Source organism: Rhinatrema bivittatum, chromosome 10, assembly GCF_901001135.1.
Source record: "Rhinatrema bivittatum chromosome 10, aRhiBiv1.1, whole genome shotgun sequence".
Lineage (NCBI taxonomy): Eukaryota > Metazoa > Chordata > Amphibia > Gymnophiona > Rhinatrematidae > Rhinatrema > Rhinatrema bivittatum.
In genome coordinates this window covers 84,416,377-84,440,484 of record NC_042624.1, presented here as the reverse complement: position 1 = coordinate 84,440,484, position 24,108 = coordinate 84,416,377, and the positions used below count along the sequence as shown (strand labels likewise).

Genomic DNA, 24,108 nt, shown 5'->3' with positions numbered 1-24,108 from the left:
GCATGCAGTGGACCCTTGCAAGCTTACCAGAGCTGCATGTCACAACTGTAAACCATGAGGCCAGATAGAATAGCAAATTTCCTGTACCAGATGCTATGTACCCCAGAGTTCTAAAAGAACTCAAAAATGACACGGCAGATCCGTTGCTATTGTTGGGATTCTCTGCTGTGCTTGAAGATTGGAGGGTGGCCAGTGTAACCAGTGAGTCTGACTTCAGTGCCAAGAAAAATCATGGAAACTATTCTAAAGAACAAAATCATAGAACATATAGAAAAATAAGGTTTAATGGGATACAGCCAGCATGGATTTAAACAAGAGAAATCTTGCTTCACAAATGTAACATTTTTTTGAAGGGGTTTAAACATGTGGATAATGGTGAGCCAGTTGATGTAGTATATTTGGATTTTAAGAAGGCATTTGACAAAGTGTCCCATGAGAGATTCCTTAGAAAAATAAAAAGTCACAAGATAGGCAGCAATGTCCTATTGTGGATTCAAAATTGTTTAAAAGACAGGAAGCAAAAAACAAGGTAAACAGTGGAGTGTCTCAGGGATCTGTATGGAGACCAGTCCCTTTTTAATATATTTATAAATGATCTGGAAAAGGGAACAATGGTGAAGTGATTAAATTTGCAGACGATACAAAATAATTTTGAGTTTTTAAATCACAATTGGATTTTGAAAAATTGCAGGAGGATCTTGTGAGACTGGAAGAACGGGTATTTAAATGGCAGATAAAATTTAATGTGGATAAGTGCAATGTGATGCACATGCAGAAAAGTAACCCAAACTTTAGTTACATGATGTTAGGTTCCATATTAGGACTTACCACCCAGGAAAAGGACCTGGGCATCATAGTGAACAATACTTTGAAATCCTCAGTTCAGTATGTGGCTGCAGTCAAAAAAGCAAAAAGAATAAAACGGTGAATGTCATAATACCTCTGTATTGCGCCATAGTGAGGCTGCATTTAGAGTACTGTGTTCAGTTCTGGTCGCCACATCTCAAGAAAGATATAATTGCATTGGAAAAGGTACACAGAAGGGTGACCAAAATGATAAAGGGAATGGAACAGCTCCCCTATGAGGAAAGGCTTAAGAGGTTGTATCTGTTCAGCTTGAAAAAGAGACGGCTGAGGGGGGATATGATAGAGGTCTATGAAATCATGAGTGGAATAGAATGCGAAAATGTAAATCAGTTATTTACTGTTTCAAAAACTACAAATACTACAAATACTAGGGGGCACACCATAAAGTTAGTAAGTAGCACATTCAATAAATTGGAGAAAATAATTTTTCACTCAGTGCACAATTAAGCTTCGGAATTCATTACCGAAGGATGTGATTAAGATAGTTAGAATAGTGGGATTTAAAAAAGGCTTGGATAAATGCCTGGAGAAGTCAATAAACTATTAATGAAGTAGACTTAAGAAATAGCTACTATTTATCACTGTGAGATAACAGCATGAAATCTATTTACTATTTAGGATTTTGCCAAGTACTTGTGACCTGGATTGACCACTGTTGCAAACAGGATTCTGGGCCTGACGGACCCTCGGTCTGACCCAGTATGGCAAGTTCTAATGTTCTTAATGAGTTTGCTGTAAGTCATCACTTGGTCCCTTGGCATCAAGAGTGGGTATGGGGCCTGGTGCAGAGTCCAGTTGCCCTTCCTGCACTCCACAGGACTAAGTCTTCTCATTTTTTCTTTCTCCACAGGAGTTATCAGAACCTGCTGCTGCATAAGTGGACACACCAGGCTATTGGGGTTTCTTCATTCTTCAAGAAAAAAAGGAACTGGAGACACTGGAATTGCTGCCTTCACTACCCATATGGATGATACCCACAGTGCAGGGGTTCTCCCTGAAGTTTCTTTTAAATACAAGTGCCCCTTCAGCATTGTTTTGGAACAGCTGCAAGAACAACTCTGGCCAGAGGTGGTGGTAATTCCAAGACTGCCTTTGCTTTCTTTTACTGGCCATCCAGTCTCCATAAAAGCGGTTATTGTCTATTGGTAGGAAACATGGACAAACAGCTGCTGTTGGTCCTTCTGGTCAGCATCCTTGAAGGGCCATCTCTTTTGGAAAGGAAATAGGTGCAAGCTCTGCAACTAGATTGATGTACTGTTTGTTCCTCATTCACAGTTAATGTATTGCTGGATACATTTCAGGCAGTATTCAGTGATAAGCAGAGAAAGTTTTCTCAAAAGGAGTGGCACAGGTGGAGGTAAAAGAAGTTGCTATTCCTAAGTTCTTTATGCCCTTTGTCAGGTGTAGGTAACCAGATTGATCAAATGATAAAAGAAGAGAGTCTTGGTATTTATGGACTGGGCTTCACTATTTGTGTGCCAAAACCAGACAGATTATTCCACAGGTAGTGAACCCAGTTCTAGAGGTGGACCGATATACCTTACCTACATCACACAATCTATTTGCGCAACTGGCAGGAGGACAGAGTTTTACAAAATTAGGTCTCTCTAATCCATACCAATAAGTATCATTGTCTGCAGAAGCCCATGCCTTCTGATAATTAACATGCCAAATGGTCTGTATTGCTGTATATGCCTTCCCTATCACATTACAAGAGTCCTGGCCTTGTTTCAAAAACTGATGTATTGCCTCCAGCAGGGTTTGCCCAGATGACCGCACACATCTAAATAACCTGTAGAAGGTGCTTAGCTAGCTACAGGAGACAGAGCTCTGACTGAACAAAAAGATGTTACCATACACACTATTTGCAGTTTGAAAAGGAAGCAGTGGAAATTATATCTGCAGTGAGAAATTTTCTTCCATTTTTGTAAAGGCATCCGTTTTCTTTATGCATAGACCATAAACCTGTTGCAAATTTTATGCCTAAATTGGAAGTGCCTACACTGTAGCAGTGCTGGGTCCTGCTGTTGGCAGCCTATCACTATAACTTACAATATGAGGTCAGAAGACAATTTAAATACAGATGCCTATTGTGCCTGCTATTGCCATTGTCTGAGCTAGACTGCTTCTCATTTGGGCCGGGACTCTCTTTTCTCCAGCAAATACTTTTGACCCCATGGGTGGTCATAAACACACCCAGCAGGAGTCAACCTTTGTCAAGTAAGTGCATGGTTTCAAAAAGGGTGATCTTCCTGGAAGTCTAAGACCAACATAGTACATGTTTCTTGGGGGCTCTGCTTTGACCTCAGCTGGGTCCAAAAATGTTTATTGTGGGACTCACACATTGTTATTCCCTTGGGGCTTATAAGGGGCTTTTAAAAATCTACTTGCAGCACATTGGGGAGTTCCCAAAGTGAAGTCCATGATCAGAGTTTTGTCTGATGGCCAGATCTGGATGAAGACATTGAGCTGGTCAAAGTCTATTGCACTAGGTACACACTTTATCAAAATCTTCATTCTAAGACTACATCCATACTCCACAGCCCAGTAAATCTACCTTAGGACCACTTACATGTGGATTTTGGTGAAACTAAAGGGATACAATTGAATGTACATGGGGATGTTTTCTTCCACTGGCCAGAAATAGCCTGGCTGCAGGATAGAACAGCAGTTTCAGTTCTGCATTGTGTAAAAGGGTGAGCATCACCATATGGGTTACTCATCATGATTGTTTGGACAGTGGTCCTCCAGATGCTTCCAAAGTCTGGATACTTTCTATATTGACAGGGGAATAATTATTTTATGTCACTTGCATACAATCCAGCCTCCAGAAAGGGTGCAGAATGTCTGGTATAGCTAATTAAGTGCATGGCTGTGGTCTGCCCTCAACCACAATGACTTTTTGTTGCTTTTCCTTTTCTTCTATAGTACAACTCAGCACCCAGAGACTGGACAGACATCTGGGAAACTCTTCTTAGGAAGACAGATGTGCTGTTCATTACATGGTTATGGTTATCTTTGTTTGTAACTCGCCTATGCAGATGCCCTAGGGGCTACAATAAAAAACATACAAAATTGCTCAACTCGTACAAACGAATACCATAAGACAGAACTGCCTCCTACCACCTCCACCTTCTATCACATTCCCTCTACACAATTTGACATCAAGTGGAAAACTGGAACTTGGGAGTGGGTCTGCAAGAAAGCATTGAAGTCTGCTCCAGATACAGCTCCAGCAAAAAGACAAGTAAAGGCTTCCAACACGCTAACAAGACATTGAAAATCCACAGAGGATTATGCTGCATTTAGCAAGCTGTTAATTAACAACAATTAAAGTCTTGACACACTGAATAGGCAAAATCAACAAATAAAGAATCAACAAGAGATCAATTTCTTTTCACTAAATACAATCCATGACATCATCACAAGTATACACACTCACACACTCCTTTGAACGCCCGTACAATGCACACCCAAAACTTAAATTTCAAACCATGTGGTCCAGAAAGATGCTTATCCTGGATGCACAGGCGCAAACAGCCATCAGGCACTGCTTCCTTGGGCGACTCATGCACATGAAAGCATGTGAACTTCCTCGCAGCCTACCATGCTACGTCATAGTGAAGCCTGAAAGTGGAGCCTAGCCAAAGAGGCCGCTCAATCCGCCAAGCTACTGCAACTCCCCAAGTCCCCCAAGGAGACAGGAACGCACGCCAGATCGGTGCACTGAGGCTTGGAGACCAGAAACAGGTCCCTAAATCTCTCACTTCTAGTCTCTTTTTTTTTTTTTAAGTTTTTACTTGAGCTCAGCCTGTCCCAGCTGAGTACAGAGTCATTCTCCAGCAGCAGGGGGGAGAGGGCAATTACTTTCACTGCTGCGCTCGGCTTCCTGCCTCTCAGCTGAATCTCTCCTGGCAGCTAAGTCCACGCCAGAACTGGCTACCAGACCGAGGCACTCGACTGAGGGAGGGACCATAAGGAGAAGAGGTGCATTTGTTAATCCTTTATTCTCCTTTACTTTTCCTTTTTAAACAAGCAATCCTCAGTAGGGAGCTGCACATCTAACATCTGCTGGAGACGGAGAATACTGGAGGGCTAATGTCAGAGCAGGGGGATATATACTGTGACACCAGCTTTGCTCTTTCTCCATCTGTCTGAATGCTAAGAAAATTATAAAACGAATACCAGCAAAACTAAAAACCTAACACTAAACCCAGACTAAAGGTTTTGCATCTCCACCATCAGCTGGAGACAGAAAAGTACTGACAGACTAGGTGGCACCTCAGGAGTATAGGACGGAGTCCATTAAAACTTCTCTGTCTCCATCTGCTGGAGGGGAGGCAAAACCCAGGAGTCTGGACTGATCTGGGTATGTACAGGGAAATATGTGTTGAGTCGGGGCTCAAATAGTGTAAGACTAGCCGTTAAGCCCGTAACAACAGGCTACATTAAAAATATTTTCAGTCCATTTCCTTCCCCCTCCCCTCTCATTCTCCCCTCACCCTCTATTCTCTCTCCCACCTCCCCCCCTCTAGTCTCCCTCCCTCCCTCTCTCCTCTCTCCTCCCTCCCCACTTCCCCTCCTCCCTCAGTCACTCCCTCCTCTCTCCCCCCCTCCCCCCTCAGTCACTTCCTCCTCCATCAGTCACTCCCCGTCTCTCAGCTCATTCACAACCCCTTCGGATGGCACAAACGGAAGATCTCCGGGGGAGGTCCCTCCCTCCCTCGCGCGCGCGCCGCCGCTACTGCTCCTCCCAGCGCCATTTTTGTTACAGGCAAGCTCTGACCGACGTGCTCGCCCGCGCATGCGCGGTAGAGCTGCTCTCTACTGCGCATTTGCCAAGCTTCATTTATCTAGTAGATATTTTAAATATCTCACTCAACCCCTCGTTAGGCCATTTATCATATGAAAAATGCTGTTTTTCACACAGTAAATGGCCTAAGGTAGCTTAGTAAATGATCCCCTTATCAGCTAACTGAACTCCTCCCAGAAACACCCCTAATTTAACTGACTAACTTTTAGACAGTTAATGAGTAATCCATCTAAAATTTAGTCAGATAAGCAGGAAAAATATTGAAAAGTAGCATTTAGCTGGATAACTTGTGAATGATGAATCTTTAGCGAACTGGATGCAGTAATGATTTAGAGCACATTCCACAACTGCGTTGTTTTCTTGGCTGCACTTGAGCATCCGTACTTGTGTCTTTGCCTCAGTACCACTGGTTAACAGTTCTGCGTCTTCCTGCTCCTCCCCATGCCCTAGCATTGCTGGTTGATACTGTCAGGCCACTCTTCCATCATCTCCCATGCCTTTCTTCCTTACTTTCGTCCCACAAAGTTTACTGGGCCTTACAAGTGGAGTCTCCCTTCCCTCTCCAACATGATCTGAACTCCACTACTCTTCTTTGCACTCCCTTCATGCTCATGCCACCCCTCTCCCTCAGTTCACCACTTGTCCTCCTAAGCACACTTTCAGCACTCATATTCCTATCATGTCCATATATATACAGACAGTAATGTGCACCTGGCCATGCTCTAATCTCATGCAGTGTCAATCCTCTCTTGCAGAGATTGACAGCCCTCAACAGAGAAAGCAGTTAAAAACACTGACCATTGCAAACAGAGACCAAAGCATAGGAAGGAAAACAAAAGAAGCAGGGACAGACGACATCAGTCCTCAAGTGCTGCAAGCCAGTTGGGGTTTCAAGATGTTCACACTTACGTCTTGATTGTGTAAAAAGCATTTATACACTTAAAATTGGGTTTTACACGTGTAAATGCACTTTACTTGTGTAAGTAGGCTTTTGAAAATTACTACAATATGAGCCATTGAATTCTCCGTAGGATATTCACTTGTAAGTGCACTCTACATGAATAAATGGCTTTTTAAAATTGCTATGAAAGTATGTTACATTTACACAAGTGACTTCTAAAATTATCTCCTTACTCTGCATGAGATGTATTTGCAACTAATGCCTCCGCAAATGCATCTCATACATATTTATTGTGGATATCTTGAAAACCTAGCCAGTTTGCAGTACTGAAGGACCTGAATAGACTACTCTTGCAGCCAAGGTAGCAAGAAGCATATCACCTCTTTTCCCTCAAATGAATCTTTCACATCCAGGGCCAGTTACTGTCCTGTCTCTGCATGCACCCACAAGAAGAGCAGATGCTTGCCTCCTTTTCGCAAGTTATAAAATCGGGGGTCGGCGCGCGCAAGAGGGTGCACACTAGAGCACCTTACATGCGCCGACGCCCGCGGGCTTCCCCCGTTCCCTTCCCCCTAACCTTCCCCCCCCCAGCCCTACTGTAAACACCCCCCCCGACAATTTTTATCTAACCTTTTGAACCTGCTTGGAGGCAGGCGCAGATTGCATGCGCCAACAGCTTGCCGGCACGCAATATTCCAATAGAGCAGCAAATGGCGGCTGTGTTGGAGGCCTCTGGCCCCGCCCCCGGACCGCCCCTTTTTGCAAGCCCCGGGACTTACGCGCGTCACTGGGCCTTTTTAAAATAGGCCCGGCGCACATAGGGCTTTTAAAATCCGGTCCTGTGTAAATAGTAAGTAGTGTGGCATACAGCCAATATTATGGCATGTTAAAAAAAAAAAAAAAGATTGCCAAGTTTTTGTTTTTTTTAAGTCATCACACACTCTGCATCTCATCCCCAGCAGTTCATCTCACTTTTAGGCAAATCTGAATTTATGCTTTAACATACAGAATTGAATAAGTCAAGCTTGGAGGTATTTTTAATTTTCTAAACTAATGTGTTTTAATATAATTTCAATGTAATGTCTCATTGTTTTAATAGTATTTAATGCTGGAAGGCTGTAAGATTTGATTTTTGTAGAATCTTTTACAAATCTGTAGTGCACTTGCATATTTGAAGGTTAAGAGCAAATTTCCTTTCACTTACTCACTCTGCTACTCTCAGTATTCAGCTCTGAACAACTCATTTTGTTTATTGCTTATACTTTATTATGATCTATTATCTGGTTAATGGAAGGGAAAACATCATAAAGGTAAAAAGAGAAAAAAAAACAGATCACATCAGGAGATGAGAAATTCAGAAAAAGCAATGAGGTGGGAGAAAAGAGTGAGCCTGCTGATTACAAAGAAAATCTTCCTATTAGTTCACTGTTGAAGTATCCATTAATTTAACATTTTCTTACATATGAACATTTCTACTTTCTCCTTTCATTCTGTTAACCATGTTCTTTAATCAAGTAAATTATAAAAAGCAGGCTCACAGTGATATGCAAAATTAAGACTGTAGATCCCACAGAGAATTTAGCACTGTGATCTTATCTTATAACACGGTGCACACAAACTACCAGCAAAAGGATGATGAAGTTTCAGTGTGTATGCAGAAGTATTTTGAAACCACATTACAGTAAACTAAAGTAACTTGCACCACACACTTGCCTGAGCTCTGATCTGAGGCGCAAGGTTTTCTGCAGCAGTCTCAAAACGCTGTTTTCTTTGTTTCTGGGCTCGAGTTGCTTTTTTTAAAGCTTCCCTCTCAAGTGCACTTTTCTCCTTCACAGCTAAATTTTCATGTTTAAGATCTTCAATTTCCATCTTTCTTTTTGTCATTATCCTTTCTAGATCCTGTAACAAAACATATTGAACTGTATTATGTAATAAAAGCACAGTTCATGTTAATTTACTATGTTCTAATGGCTGTGTATAAATAGTTGTTACTATAAATATGTTACAATTTGCAATCATTTTATCATGAATGCCATGCTCAATACATTTCATTATTTATTTATTTATTTATTTATTTATTATTTTTGTTATACCGAGTTTCATGACAGATATCACATCAACCCGGTTTACAATTAACAATGTGTGTAAAGCATAGCGTAACGTAATAAACAATATTCCCAATAAACTGTGAAACTTTAAATACAGTGAATCAATACCGTGTGTGAGAAAGTTACAATAAAACAGGGAAAATTAACTTGGAGCTGGAAGAGGGGGAAAATTGAACAATGCAATATATACATTTCTTCCAATTAATGAAATAGTATAGTAGAGTAAATAAATAAGCCTATGTGGATACATGTGATGGTACATAAATAAGAGACGGTAAAAATAAGTGATCAAGGGAATAAATAAGACACAGTAGTGCATGGAAAGATATGATAATAAAATGAAACGGTAGTATGTAACCAAGAGAATAAATAAATAAGACACAGTAGTGCAAGGTATTATGATCAATCCTTATCTGTTCAACTCTGCCCTAATGGTTAAGCACTTTGCTCAAGTTCACAGAAGAATTCAAACTGGTGACTTCAGATTTTTCAGCTCTGTGCTCTGAGCACACACCAATTTGCAGGTAAGAAAAACAGACAAAACTGTTTTACTCTACACTCTGGATTCCAGTGCTAATATACCTGTGTATAGTATATAGCAAAGTTGCTCACCTCTCACAGATGTGACCATACTCTCTCAGAAAGACGAGTTCCCTCAACCTCCTATGGGGAGGAGAGAAGAATTGTGTGGCTGATTTGACCTGCTGTCTACAGACAACACCTGCTACAGGTAAGCAACTTAGCTTTCTGTTACATCGGCTGAAACAGAGGGGCTTTGTGATACGTTCCATGCAGCTTTTTTTGTGGACGAACAAGACTAATTCAATGAAACAAGTGCATATTCCCTAGCTAAGGGTTGCAGTGTATTTGTTTTGTTTTGTTTACTATTAGATGAATTGCTACCTAACAGAAGAAGGAGGAAGGAGGGTTGAAGCTCTCAACAAAATAAATTTCTTGGAATTGCCTGTCCAAATTTGCTATCATTGCAAGAATCTTGTTCTCAACAGTTTAGTAAACGTAAGAATTGAGGATCATCTGGCTACCTGAGAGATGTTTTTGACCGATGAGAGAATAGGGAGGAGGACTAGCCTAGTGGTTAGAGCAGTGGACTATGAACCAGGAGACCAGGGTTCAAGTCCCGCAAGTCACTTTACCCTCCATTGCCTCAGGTACAAAAACTTAGAATGTAAGCCCTCTGGTGATAGAGAAATACCTACAGTACCTGAATATAAACTGGTATGATATCTCAATTGAGATTGAATGTCGGTATATAAAAATAATAAATAAGCAAGCTGCCATAGTTGAAACTGCTCAAATTTGATGAGCCTTTAACATACCAGGTAGCTGAAGGCCTGAAGAGTCATAGTATTAGGGGATATATTGAGAAAGCCAGGAAAATAAAGTCTGTTTCTTAAATGGCTGATCTGGTTTATGCAGACCTTAGGAGACAGCACAGTTACTTACCTGTAACAGGTGTTCTCCTAGGAAAGCAGGATGTTAATCCTCACATGTGAGTGACATCATCCATTGGAGCCCAGCAAGGAAAACTTTTGTCAAAGTTTCTATAAGCTTTGACCAGCACACTGAGCATGTCCAGCATGCCACTCACTTTACGCACGTCCATGCAAGGACGTGCGTATAGTGAGATAAAAAAAAATACGAGCAAAAGAATAAGACAACAAACCGGAAGAACCACCCAACTCTGCGGGGTGGTGGGTGGGATTACTGAGGAGAGATCCTCTGGGGGGACAGACGCCTTTCCTTCAGCGGGGAAGGCTCAGAGGGGGGTCGTCTCAGAATTTGGAGGAAGACTCTGAGGAATCGTCCCCCCATGGGTCATAGAGGCCTTCTTCCTCACTGAGGCCGTCATGGGGCTGACCCAGGCGAGGCTCAGAGGATCCTAGCCCTGGGTCTAGATGGCTTCAGAGGCACTGAGGGCCCTGCGGGAATCGACTGTTCCCCGGGTAACGGGGGGACCGAGGACTGTGGGAGGCCAGAGGGCCCGGGCAAAGACACGGGGAACCGAGGGTCTTGGGAATGCAGCACTGGCTGTATCTTTCTCCTCAGAGGATCCAATGATAGGGATCGCTCCTGAGAGGGGCATCGGTGGCTGCTGGGGAACTGAAGGTCCTTTTGGCACCAGTTGCGTCGAGAGGGCGCCTAGAAGGATGTCCAGACACTCAAGCAGAGGCACTAGAATAGACTGCAAAGGCTCCAGCACTGGCATGAGGATCGGTGGTGGGGTGGCTCAATGCTCCGCAGAGCTCTGAGCACAGCAGTCTGCACCCTACAGCCCAAGTCATCGGAGACCCGGGGTCCATCGGTGGAAAAGCGGCCATGAGCGCTTCCATCCTGGAGAGCAGCTGTGCCAGTGCTGCCGGAATTGGGTCGATGATCAGTTCCGCAATCGGTACCGGTGTCGGTGCCGGAGGAACCTGAAGTCATTGCATTGCCTTGTCTATGGCCTCCTGAACCATCCGGTCCAGTTCTCGTAGACCAGGAGCAAGCAACCCCGGCTCCGGAACAGAAGAGGGAGGCAGAGGCATAGTTGGAGAGACCACCTTTAGAGGCGGAGTCGCGGCTCCCGATCCCCTGTTGGGTGAGGGTTGCCTCGGTGACCCGGTCGCAGAAACGATCGGTGCCTTTTCTGGACGGGGTTTCTTCGACAGCAGCTCGGACGATGGCGAGGTCGATGATTTCTCTCCCTCGATGGTCCAAGACTTACGGGGTCGATGGCGATGTTTGTCCCTGCGATTCCCTCGGTCCTGAGGGGGAGTAGAGGGTGTCGATGGCCAAGAAGTCGTCGATGCCATGTGGTCACCGGCCAGTGGTCGATGCTGGCGCGAAGTTGACGGTGCCGGCTCTGACGACATCGATGCAATGGACGGAATCGGGGTTTGAGCACGGAAGAGAAGTTCCATCTTCTCCATTCTGGCCTTGCGACCTTTTGGTGTCATTAGGGCACATTTGGTGCAGGTAAAGACATCACGCTCGCGTTCTAGACACATAACACAGACTTTATGGGGGTCTGTGATAGACATGGTGCGGGTACAGTCCGGGCACCGACGGAACTCAGACGTCATGGCCATGGAAAAAATCGAGTCGCGGTACGGTCGACGGACAGTAGGCCGCGAGGGCCAAACTCGACGGTAATCAATGGAAAACAGGTAAAAACTTACCGGAGTACCATGGTCTGAAAAAAGTTAGAGAAGGGACCCCTGTGGAGCAAATTAGCTTTTAGTAATTCCGTGAGGAAAATTCCTGTCAGGAATCTCTGCAGAGCTCCTTTACCGTGAAGCTACTGCTGCGCGGAAAAAAGAAGACTGAAGGGGGGGCCCTGCTGGCTGCAGGGTTAGTGCCATGCTGGGCATGCCCAGTAGGGGCCAGTCAAAGTTCTGGAAACTTTGACAGAAGTTTTCCGTGATTGGGCTCCATCCTGATGATGTCACCCATATGTGAGGACTACCATCCTGCTTGTCCTGTGAGAAAAAAGGGATACTTCCCTGCTCCACTGGGCTTGCAGTGCAGAATTGTCAGCAGGTTCCACCGCTATCTTGTGGAGGATGAGGGATCTGGACCACCAAATGTCCACCCCACGGACCTCCAGACCGAACTATCAGAAGGGTCACCAACCTCCTGCTCATGCGCCTCAGACCAGGGGGGATGGCCCCACCAGGACCTCACAACTCCTGGGAGGATCCAGAAATGTTGTCTTTTAATCTGTTTTCTTTTTCCTTTCTCTCCAGACTGCAGGTTTTACACCATCTACCATCTGCTGGAGACATAGAGGGACTGCAGGTGGCACACTGGGTTATGTACAGTGTCAATGAAACTTTCTCTGTCTCCAACTGTTGGCAGAGAGGAAAAACTCAGAAGTCTGGATTGATCTGGGTACGTACAGGAAAATACTGTTTTAAGGCTGGAATTAGACTAGTTTGTCTCCAGGCCCTTGGGAATCACTGCTCATTCCCATACTGACCAAATAATGTCTGTAATATAGTATGAAAGTGCTCCGAAGATAATAGGTTCTTAAGGGGGCACAATAATTTTAACTTATAAAATGCCTCTTTAATCACTCGCTTTATATGAGGGTTCCTATTTAGTTGCAAATCTGAGGACCAAATCAACACCAACATTTGTTACAATAGGCCTAATACCATATGGATTCAAAGTAGTTTTTTGCAGGGTTTTCTGGTGCATGGAAATATAATACACATGATGGTGTCGGTGATATTTTTACCTCAGAAGGCTGTAATCTGAATGTCCTTTTTCATGTAAAATCTATTATAAGCGCATAATTTGTAATTGTAATTGTGCAATGTGTCTGTTGGTGATGCAAGTTTGTAAAGTTCACCTGCACTTTCAACTTCAATTTAAATGCTGCCCTCTCCCAAAAAGGTCCCAGAGCAGCTTACAATTTAACAAAAATTATTAAAATACATAAACAAATATAAAAGCATATATCAAAATACAAAGCAATAAGCAGATCAGCACCCCTCTCTATACTTTCTAATGTGCCTGTGTTTGGTGAACTAAAAGTTGGAAGGTATAGGAGATAATACCCAGAGAAAGGAGCAGGACTTTCCTCTGTATTCCTGCAGTGGGCTCAGAATCAGAAGGTGGAGGAGATCATACCCAAGCAGTAGATCAGTGCTCTCTCTACACGACCTGCAGTGGGCTCAGAATTGGAAAGTATATGATATGTCTGGGCTTCTTGTTGTACTTTCAGTGGTGTCTGCAGCTCTGAGACCTGTAAGTTTAAAACATCTGACGGAGGTGCCAAAGCAAGTAGTGACAGTCACTTTCTCATACATGATGAAACAGACACAGATATCCAACAAAAATTGCAGAAAAAACAAGACTGAGATATGCTGCAGGCGCGTGGAGGTGTGGGAATTGCTGCGCATGTACGGTGGAGCTAAGAAAGTTCTGGAAGATGATGTTTGGCTTGGCATCATTGGAATGTTGTCACCCAGTTGTATCCTAGGTGCACTACTTGTCCTCAGGGAAATAATCATACTATTAATTAAAATTATGGACGGTGAGGATCAAAGACATTTTTGGAAGGTGAGGCAGAACTCATTTACGTCAGAAATAACAAGAAAACAAAAGGACAAATATATATAACCTGTATTTGAGCAGTTATACGACTATTTTCAGCCTCCTTTTTTTCAATCAGGCTTTGTAGGCGATCTTGCATTGCTTCTATAGATAAGGATAGTTCCTTTGTTTTCACTGCTTTATCCTAGAAATAAAAATACATTATATTTGTGTTTATGTGTATATATATAGAAACGTAATGGTTGTGTGTGTGTGTGTGTATATATATATATATATATATACACACACACATATATATATATATACACAGAGAGAGAGAGAGAAAAAAAAACATAATGGCAGAAAAAGATCAAAAGCCTATTGATTCTGCTTATCCACACCAACTATTCAGCTTTACAATCTCTACCACTCTCCCCCTTAGAGATCCTGCATTTATCCTTGCTTTCTTGAATTCATATACTGTCCTTGTCTCCATCAAATCTATAGGGAAGTTGTTCCATGTACCTACTGCTTTCTCTGTAAAGAAATATTTCCTTAGATTACTCCAAGTCTACTCCTTTCACCCTCATCCCATGACACCTCATCTCGATCATTCTTTTGAAAGAGACCTGACTCATGTGCATGGAAACCGTGTAGGTAATTAAATGTCTATATCATATCTTCTCTATTCAACCTTTCCTCTAGGCTATACATATTTAGATCTTTAAGCATGTCCTCATATGCTTTAGACAAAGACCACTGAAAATTTTAGTAGCCACCCTTTGGAGTGATTCTATCCTGTTTATATCCTTTTGAACAAGCAGTCTTCTGAAATGTGTACAATATTCCAAATGAGGTCTCACCTGGAACTTTTCTTTCTTTAGGTAAGTGTTTAATTCTTTGAAATCTAATACTGGTCTTAAGTAGCGTGTCTTTTTTGTAATTAGAAAGTATCTGAAATAAAATCCTTTCTTTTTCTGATGTTGAGGGACTGGCTATATCGCTTTCAATATCAGAAGAGATTCCAACACTTCATTGAGTATTTGCCATTGCTGTTTTGAATGCTTTTGGTGGCATGAAAGATTTAGTGGTGATGATCTCTAAAACTTCAGATGGTATCCTTATTTTATGATTTTCAATACCCATTTGTCTGTTGTGACTTGATTCCATTGAGATGTGAAGAATTTGAGCCTTCCCCCCATCATTAGCGCTGAAAATGGGTTTTGAATGATGTTTGACTTTCTGTCAAAAACTGGAAGATAGCCTCTGAGGAGGCTACTGAGTCTGCCTCTGCTATTGTTTATCTCTGTCTTTAGCTCTGGACTGCTGTTGATGGAGTTGTTGCAGGTATATTGAGCTTTGTCTATAATAAGAATACTCATATCTATGCTTGTGAGAATAGCAATAAGGCTTTCTGTACGGCTCTTGCTTGCATCTGATCTGATACTTTTTCAGTTGGTAATTCCTTAGCTTGTGATTTTACAAAATCTAACCATAGTTTTTGTGCAAAGGAATGACTGTCCTTTAATGGCAGTAATAGTAACACAGGTTCACCTTTAGCAGTAGTAGGAAACTTGAATCTGTAACACTGGAGGTCATGAGAAAACACTCACTGAAGTATTGGTTCCAACATGGATACTGCCAGAATCAGTCAGTTGTGTGCCCAAAAGGTTTTTTTTTAATGCTTTCGCACTTGTTTTTCAGCATCATGGGCCAAGTTATCTGCTCCATGGTATGTTAGCGCCATTAAGTGTGCACCACAGTGCAACTATGAATGCTCCATTTTCTTAGAGGATTCTATATTGAGGAACTTCAATTTCAAAGATTTTTTCTGCCCTGAGGTCTCAGCACTAAAGAATTTGTGTCACGATCTCTCAATGTTGAGCACTTCAAGTCACAACGTTTTTTTAGATTCCTGCGCAGAATTTTCTTCTGCGGGGATCTAAGGAAGATTCTGTTGGTGAGGTGCTTTGACACTTTTTTTTCCCTGATGTTTTGATTGACCTTGCTCAGAAGAGCTGGAGAGCTCATATTTGAGCCTGAGATCTCTATAAGCCAAGGCCTTTAGGAATATTTTGGCACAGGGCCACAGCTGAAACGGTCATGGGCTTGTCCGAGGCCTCTGAGGCATAGATCTTGAAGATCTGCCATAGCCATTTTTGATGACATTTTCCACATAATTTAAACAGGGTCTTCCTTTGTTATTCAATGATAACTTCCATTACATTTTGGTCCTCTTTGTTTTTTTAGAACAACTTATTGCGGTGGCAACACAAGAGAGAATTTTTGCAACTGTTCATGCACAAGTGGATAAAGACAGACTGGGGGAAGATCACGCAGCGAATGCAATATAGAAATTGCAGTGCATGCTCACAGGACTAAAAACTCTAAACTGAGAAAGAATTAACCAATTCAGCATCATCAAATTATATCCCCTGTCTTGTGCTGCTTGTCTATGGAAAAAAAAAACTACCTACAAGTTAAAGATAACAAAGAAGCATTGTTAAAAGGGAATCTAGTATTATTGACTAAGATGGAAATGTTGAAGAATGTGGTAAGTGCCATAATTTGCATCTCATGAACTTTTCGAAGCATCCCTTAATTTCTCCTGTAGATATGTTTACTGAAATTGTAAAGGTTCCCAATTAAAATATACCACCTCTGGCTCTGGCATATTATTTGCCTCACTTAAGAAGGAGGCTCTGGGGCAACAAGCAGTTTCTTCTCAAGATATAGATATTTTGGATGTGACTGTATTTTGGAGAAATCTGATTTTGAACAATCTTCACCTTTCATATCACTTCTTAGTCTGGCTTTGGACTCAGAGATTAGTTGCTTCAGCTTTATTTCAGACAGAGATGATACCTTTTTAAATTGCAATGTGAGAATGTTCCCAGATGTTGCCAGGAATATGCAGAAAAGGAAAAGTCAGTTTTTGTTATTGCGACCAGCTGTGCTCTGAATTGAGGCTTTATTTTTCTAAATTATCCTTGTAAATGTATAAATTAAACATTCTGTTAGTTATATTTTTTATTGTTTTCATGGGCCATGTTTTCCAGTGCAAAGTACCTACCCTGGATTGATGATTCCTGAGAAATACCTTTGAAGTTTCCGAATTACTGCATCACACAATCTTCTCCCAAAAATACTTTTGCATATTTTCAAGATTTTGCCTCCATGAGGTATTTATATCTATACCTGAACTTCTTTTTTTTCCCCCACTATATCCAATATACTGATGGGGCAACTTTTAAAAGGGATTTCATGGGGAAACAAGTATTTATCTGTGGAAAAGGGACTTTTAAATATCGCCCTGGGCCCTCAGCAGGGAAGAGAGTCTGCACCAAGGGTGGGATCAGAAAAGAATTCACAGTAACTGCATTTTCAAATCCCTGCAAATATTTTTCACCACGTTAACTTTGCAACCTAGAGTGGGGCTTCATGCAATCACTAGCCACTGAAAATCTCCCTGTCCAATACTACCTTGACATGTTCTTTTGTGTATCAAATTAAGATGCGGCCTTTTGGAGGTAAAAATTGAGCTACCTTTTCTGTTTGAAGAAAGCAAGAAAGATCTTGACAATACTTTTCTGTCTCAAGCACCTTATTCTTAAGTTTCTAAAACAGAAGAAAGGGAAAATTAGTTCTTACCTTATAATTTTCGTTCCTATAGTACCATGGATCAGTCCAGGCTCCTAGGTTTTGCCTCCCTTCCAGCAGATGGAAACAGAAAAAAACTTGTAAAGCCTCCCCTCTTAACCTGGTGTGCTACCTTCATCTCCTCAGTATAAACCTTATCAAAGAAATAACTTGGAGGATAACAGTGCTGCCAAAAATCTAGAACTTTGCAGATCAAGCAATATAACAGAACTAGAAAAGTATTGAACTGATCAATAAAGTCGAATAAACATGTAGCCTTCTTTTGGCTTCTGCAGTAGAAATAAATCACCAAGCGGACTCTCACTATAAAACCCCTTTAAAGGGAGGGCGTCTAGACTGATCCGTGGTACTACAGGAATGAAAATTATCAGGTAAGAACTAATTTTCCTTTCCCTTAACGTACCAGGATCAGTCCAGACTGCTGGGATGTACCAAAGCTTCCCTACACAGGGTGGGACGTTGAGAGTCCCACTTTAAGAACACCTCTGCCAAAATTACCATCGTCTAGAGCTTGGACGTCCAGACAGTAGTGATACGCAAAAGTGTGAAGCGTCTTCAAAGTCGCCACTCTGCAAATTTCCTGCAGCAACACCAACTGACATTCAGCCCAAGAAGAGGTTTGAGCGCATAGAGAATGCACTTTCAAGCCTTCCGGAACCGGCCGGCCCCGACAAATGTAAGCTGATGAGATAGCCTCTTTCAGCCATCAACTATAGTTGTCTTGGAAGCTTGTCTTCCTTTCTTAGCACCATTCCACAAAATGAACAAATGGTCCGAAACACAGAAAGAATTGGTGACCTCCAAATATCGCAGAAGAACTCTCCGTACATCTAGACGCTTCAATTTCCTAGAATGCGGGGCATCTGAATCTATATGTGAAAAGGCTGGAAGCTCCACAGACTGATTCAGATGGAAAGAAGAAATCACCTTAGGCAAAAAGGACGAAATGGTCCTAAGAGAGACTCCCAAATCTGTAAAGCGTAAAAATGGTTCACGACAAGAAAGATCTTGTAGTTCCAACACCCTACGAGCTGAGCAAATAGCCACCAAAAACACTGTCTAAAGAGTGAGGTCCTTTAAAGTAGCTCTTTTAAGGGCTCAAAAGGAGCATCACACAAGATTCTAAGTACCAGATTCAGGCTCCAAGGCAGACAGACCGAACGGAGGATTCAAATGCTTCGCCCCCCCGAAGGAAACGAACGACATCAGGATGAGACGCGACTGAACTGCCATTAAACTTGCCTAGGAGATATCCCAACACCGCCACTTGGACCCAAAGGGAATTAAAAGACAAGCCTTTAGCTAGGCTTTTCTGTAAAAACGCCAAAATCTGTGACACCGACAAACGGCGAGGAAGGACCCCCCCTGCTCCTTGCACCATAGCTCGAACACCTTCCATACTCTAACATACGTCAATGAGGTAGAGGTTTTACGTGCCTGTAGGAGAGTAGAGATAACTTCCTCCTGGTAACCCTTCTTCCTCAATTGCCTCCGCTCAAAAGTCACTAGACAAAAGCGATCCGCCTGATCGAAAAATATGGGTTCTTGACGTAGCAAGTGGGTAAGTTGACCCAGTCGAAGAGGACTGTTGACTGCCAGATTGACTAGGTCTACGAACCACAGGTGCCGTGGCCATTCCGGGGCCACTAGTATCACCTTCCCCGGGTGAACCTCTATGAAGCATAAAACCTTGCCGATCAACGGCCATGGAGGGAAGACAGAGTAGAATCCTGGATGGCCACGGAAGAATCAAGGCGTCGACCCCTTCGGCTCTGTGTTCCCGTCTGCGACTGAAGAAGCGGGCGGCCTTGGCGTTCCTTTGCGTTGCCATCAAGTCCAGTTAGGGTACCCCCCACCTGCGAATGATGAGGGCCATTGCCTCCTCGGATAGCTCCCACTCCCCGGGATCGATCCGTTGTCGACTCAAGTAATCTGCCTGCACGTTGTCCGTGCCTGCAATGTGTGATGCTGCCAGAATGGTGAGGTGCTTCTTTGCCGTCTCTGTGGCTACCGGACGACTTCTGGTGCTGCCCTGACGGTTGATATAGGCCACCGTTGTTGCATTGTTGGACAGCACCCATACCGCTCGGTTGTGCACAAGTGGCAGAAACAGTTGGAGTGCCAGCCGGACCACCCTCGTCTCCAGGCAATTGACAGTCCATTGCGACTCCTCCGTCGACCAGGCTCCTAGGACCGCCTGTGATTGGCAGACAGCTCCCCAACCTGACAGACTGGCATCTGTGGTGACCACTATTCACTGAGGAGCCTTGAGATCCACTCCTCAAGACAGGATCTTGCGGATTCTGTGAGTGGCAATGGGATCTGAAACTGTTCCGACTTTGGATCCCATTGAGAAAGTAATGCTCTCTGCAATGGTCTCATATGAGCAAATGTCCAAGGGACTAATTCCAGAGTGGATGTCATGGAACCGAGGACCTGCAAGTAGTCCCAAACCGTGGGGATCAGAAGAGACAAGAGGCGACCAACTTGCTTCATCAACTTGGCGATGCTGTCCACTTGGAGAAATACCTTCTCCAACCGGGTATCGAATAGGGCTCCCAAGAAGTCCAGCATCTGAGATGCGAAAGGTTGCTTTTTGCCTGATTGATTACTCACCCCAGTGATTCCAGAAGCCCCACAACTCTCCCGATCGCCGCCTTGCACAGCTCCTTCGACCCAGGCATTTTCTGTGTATGATTTGAACCTATAAAATACAGCTTTTACAAGATACTGGAAGAGACAGTAATGCCCTGCCGATATTGAAGGCCTGGCAGTCTGTGTCTTCCAAGGATATACAATAATAAATTTATATTTGCTTCAACTAAATTACTTGTGATATCCTTGTGTGAGTCCTGTAGCAGAGAAGCGCCGTTTGCACAATCAGGTAATATATACACTTCTCTAGGATGAGCCAATCGTCTAGATACGGGTGAACTAGCACACCCTCCCTCTGAAAGGCCGCTGCCACTACCACCATCACCTTGGTGAAAATACGAGGCGCTGTCGCAAGACTGAACGGCAGCGCATAAAACTGGAAATGGTCGCCGAGAATCTTGAAGCGAAGAAACTTCTGATGCTCCTCCCGAATGGCTATGTGCAAATATGCCTCGGTCAATTCCAGGGAAGCCAAGAACTCGCCGCTGCAGACCACCGCTATGACTGATTGCAGGGTCTCCATCCTGAAATGCGGATCCTTGAGGGCTCTGTTCACTTTTTTCAGGTCGAGGATCGGCCGGAAGGATCCCTCCTTCTTGGGGATAATGAAGTAGATGGAATAATGCCCTTTCGTACATTCCACACAGGGGACGAGTATGATGGCCCCCAGACCTAGGAGCCGGTCGAGGGTCTGACGCACAAACTGGCCCTTGCGGAGACCGCGGATGGGCCGAGCAAATTCCAACGCGTAACCGTGCTTTATGACATCGAGAACCCAATGGTCTGTCATTATCTTGACCCATTCCTCGTAAAATTGGGACAGCCGTCCTCCCACTCTGGGAACTAAGGAATGGGCCGACCTTCCAACCCCCTGGGAGGCAGAGCTTCTATTAACTCTTGATCTGCAGATTCCTTTCCTTTCTTTTTTTTTTAAGAACTTTAGTTTTAACACTAAGGCACTGTTAAAACTATCCTCTCTTTTTTTTTTTTTTTTTAAGATTAGCCTACACCTTAACTAAAAGTACAGACCGCAGGTTTTGCCCCACCTCCATCTACTGGAGACAGAGAAATACTGAGGAGATACAGGTAGCACACAAGGTTAAGAGGGGGTGTTTTATAAGGTTTTCTCTTTCTCCATCTGCTGGAAGGGAGGCAAAACCCAGCAGTCTGGACTGATCCGGGTACGTACAGGGAATGATATATTTTTCAGTAAAAAATATGCATATCCAAAAACTGGAAATGAGAAATGAAATAGCAGATACAGACATGTCTTGAAATCTATCAAGCTTCATGATACATTTTCTGGTGCAATTTATGATAACAGAAAACTATTGTTTCCCAAAAGAATATATCTTTATATGCAATCATAGTTTGCTAATATGCAAAACTGCACAAAGGGGTCGATTTTAAAAACAGCACACGGCTGTCCATGTGCACACAGATTTTATAACATGCGTGCACACATGGTACAAAATCTGATGGCCACACGCACATGCATGCTGGTTTTTAAATCTGCAATACACGAGGCAACGCAATCAGGCCTCCCCCAGTTCCCTAACCCCCCTACCTAACCTTCCTCCCTCCTCCCCTCTCCTTCCCACCCCCTAAACCTAACGAACCCTAAATTCTTTATTTCAATACTTACTCCTCCTCTGGAGCAGAAGTAATCTGTGCGGGGCAGCATGCTGCCGATGCCCACTTCCCCGAGACAGTGTCGAATGGCGCTGTCCCGGCCCGCCCCACCATGACCCTGCCCCCCAGCCAGCCCCTTTGGAGAGGCCCGGAACTTGTGCGTGTACCAGGATTTACTTATATGCCTGGGCACGTTATAAAATGCGCGCGGCATGCACAAGCCCCAGCCACGTGCATAAAACCCGGTATTTGAGCACGCGGGCCTTTGAAAGGTCCCAGCTGATAAAAATTTAAAAGGTGGCTTTCAAAGAAATTAGATGGAAGCCTTTAGGCAGTGGTCCCAAGAACAACCAAATTCCCACTTTCAACAGCTGCCAACACTGTACATCCTTGGCAATTTCCACCATGTACAAAACAACAAAGGTTAACCAGAACATTAATCTACTAAGGAAAGGGTTAGTCGAGCTATTATTTATTTATTTATTTTATTTAACAACTTTTAATATACCGACATTCATATGGCACATCACACCGGTTTACAAGTAACTCAAATAAAGAGGAAATTACAATAAACAGGGAGCAGGGGATGGGAGCAGGTCAGAAAGAGGGGAGGGGTAAAGGGAGACAGGAGAAGAGAGGGAAAGATAGGTAGCGTGAAGTAGTTAACATAAGGGAAAAAAGGCGACAATATATCTCAAAAGTTGATTTAACAAAACAAAAGCACAAAACATGTCATAAGTTAAATTAAAATAATAAGAAAAAAAACTTAGCTTGATAGTATTAAAGAATACAAACATTTTCCCAATCAATTACTACAATATAATTTTGATTCATTTGTTTCCAAATGTGACATGATAAAGTAAGAAAGGGAGAGATATGAGTAATATGGCTAAAGCAGGTAAGGATCTTTTACTAGCTCAGTTAATGGAGCTGCTCTTTTGGCTCAGAGGTGCAGTCCATACTTTGAAGTCAACCGGCTTACAATAAAGGCTGCTTACACTGCAGCTTGCACAAGTGTGGACCTTCATAGCAAATAATACCATGCACAGCAAACATGTATCAGCACATAAAATCTACAGCTGAATCATATGTTTGAACAAGATATTATCCTTGACCCATTTACTAAGTGGACTGAATTGCCACCAGATAATCCTCCACTTTGTTTTTTATCATGCAATGTTAATTTTTAAAAATAGCACTTAGCTACAAAAGATGCACATACCAGCATACTATTGCTCAGAGAGTTTTTCTTAAAATTACTTGACTGCATTCTAGTTTAGTCACTTCTAATTTAATGGAAAACATTTTCTACTCACATGTTCTTATGTTCAGTCTTATACTTCAGTAAGAGAACTACAACACAGTTTAGGCTTTCAGAAAACTTACTACATCTTCAGTTTCAATTTCAAGGACTCTCTCTAGCAAATCATCAATATCATTCTTGATCTCCTTACTGCTGAACTGTAAAACAATATAAGGATGGTAATTGATATTATTTACAGGAAGTGCTAGTACAGCAATAAAATTACAATGAACTGAAAATACAGTTCACTCATAGAAGATTTACTTTCCTCAGACAAAATGGATAGAAATGGATATTTGAAAATGAAGGAAAAGAAAAACATAAATACTATTTACAAAGTCTTCCATCTAGGCTCTCTACAATCCTAAGAGAATATCATGCTCTAAATAAACGCACCTAAAATACCTAAATGATTAAAGCAGCTTCTCATCAACACCTCCTGCTTTTGAAGTCTGTGAGGGACTTGGGGTTTCTCACAGCTCTCCTTAAAGCCACAGGTAAATTCAGTTTTAAAGTCTACATTTGTTAAGTTTAAATTGATTAGACCATTAAAATGTATTTTGGATAAGGATGATTTTCAGTAATCATCCAGTCATTCATTTTGACCACTGTTTATTGTGTGACTACCAAAATATCAGCTGCAAGCACTCCAGTTGTTACAAAATATTGCAGTGCACCCAATATTGCCCTGTGCCTTCAGGGATCATATTACCCCAAAATTGAAACGGTTTCACAGATTACCTGTGGCTCAGAGTCAATTTTAAAATGATCACCCTTGCTTTCAGAGTTTTTGCAGGGGATATTCCTTTTTTTTTTTTGAAGATCACTTTCAGAATGTTTCCCCTCGGAAGCTGCAAACTGCAGAATGGCATCTTTTGTTGGTTTTCTCCTTTAGAAAGACTCGTCTTCAGGTCACACGTCATCGAGCATTTATAGTGGCCCGGCCTGTGTTATGGAACAGCTTGCCTTTTGCACTATGAGGCACTGTGGATTAGAAGCTGTTTTGTAAGAGGCTGAAACTAATTCTATCCCAAGGAATGAGCAACAGGAAACAGGTCTGCTGCATGGGATTTGCCAATGGGCTTGATGGACCTTGATCTGATCATGCATAGCATTTCTTATGTTCTTA

At 42.8% G+C, this 24,108-nt stretch overlaps 1 protein-coding gene across 8 annotated transcripts in view; it reads right to left on the bottom strand.

The window, feature by feature from the left end:
- The window catches only part of ODF2L (outer dense fiber of sperm tails 2 like), a 192,372-nt gene that overhangs the window by 99,875 nt on the left and 68,389 nt on the right, over positions 1-24,108 (bottom strand). For 7 of the 8 annotated variants that reach the window (XM_029617769.1, XM_029617772.1, XM_029617771.1 and 4 more), the window contains 4 exons: positions 23,063-23,137; positions 17,276-17,347; positions 13,818-13,934; positions 8,295-8,480 (listed from right to left, as the gene is read on the bottom strand). In XM_029617769.1, the coding sequence (XP_029473629.1) occupies positions 8,295-8,480; positions 13,818-13,934; positions 17,276-17,347; positions 23,063-23,137 (450 nt within the window). The remainder of the gene's footprint in view (positions 1-8,294; positions 8,481-13,817; positions 13,935-17,275; positions 17,348-23,062; positions 23,138-24,108) is intronic. The other variant, XM_029617768.1, reaches the window with a different exon arrangement.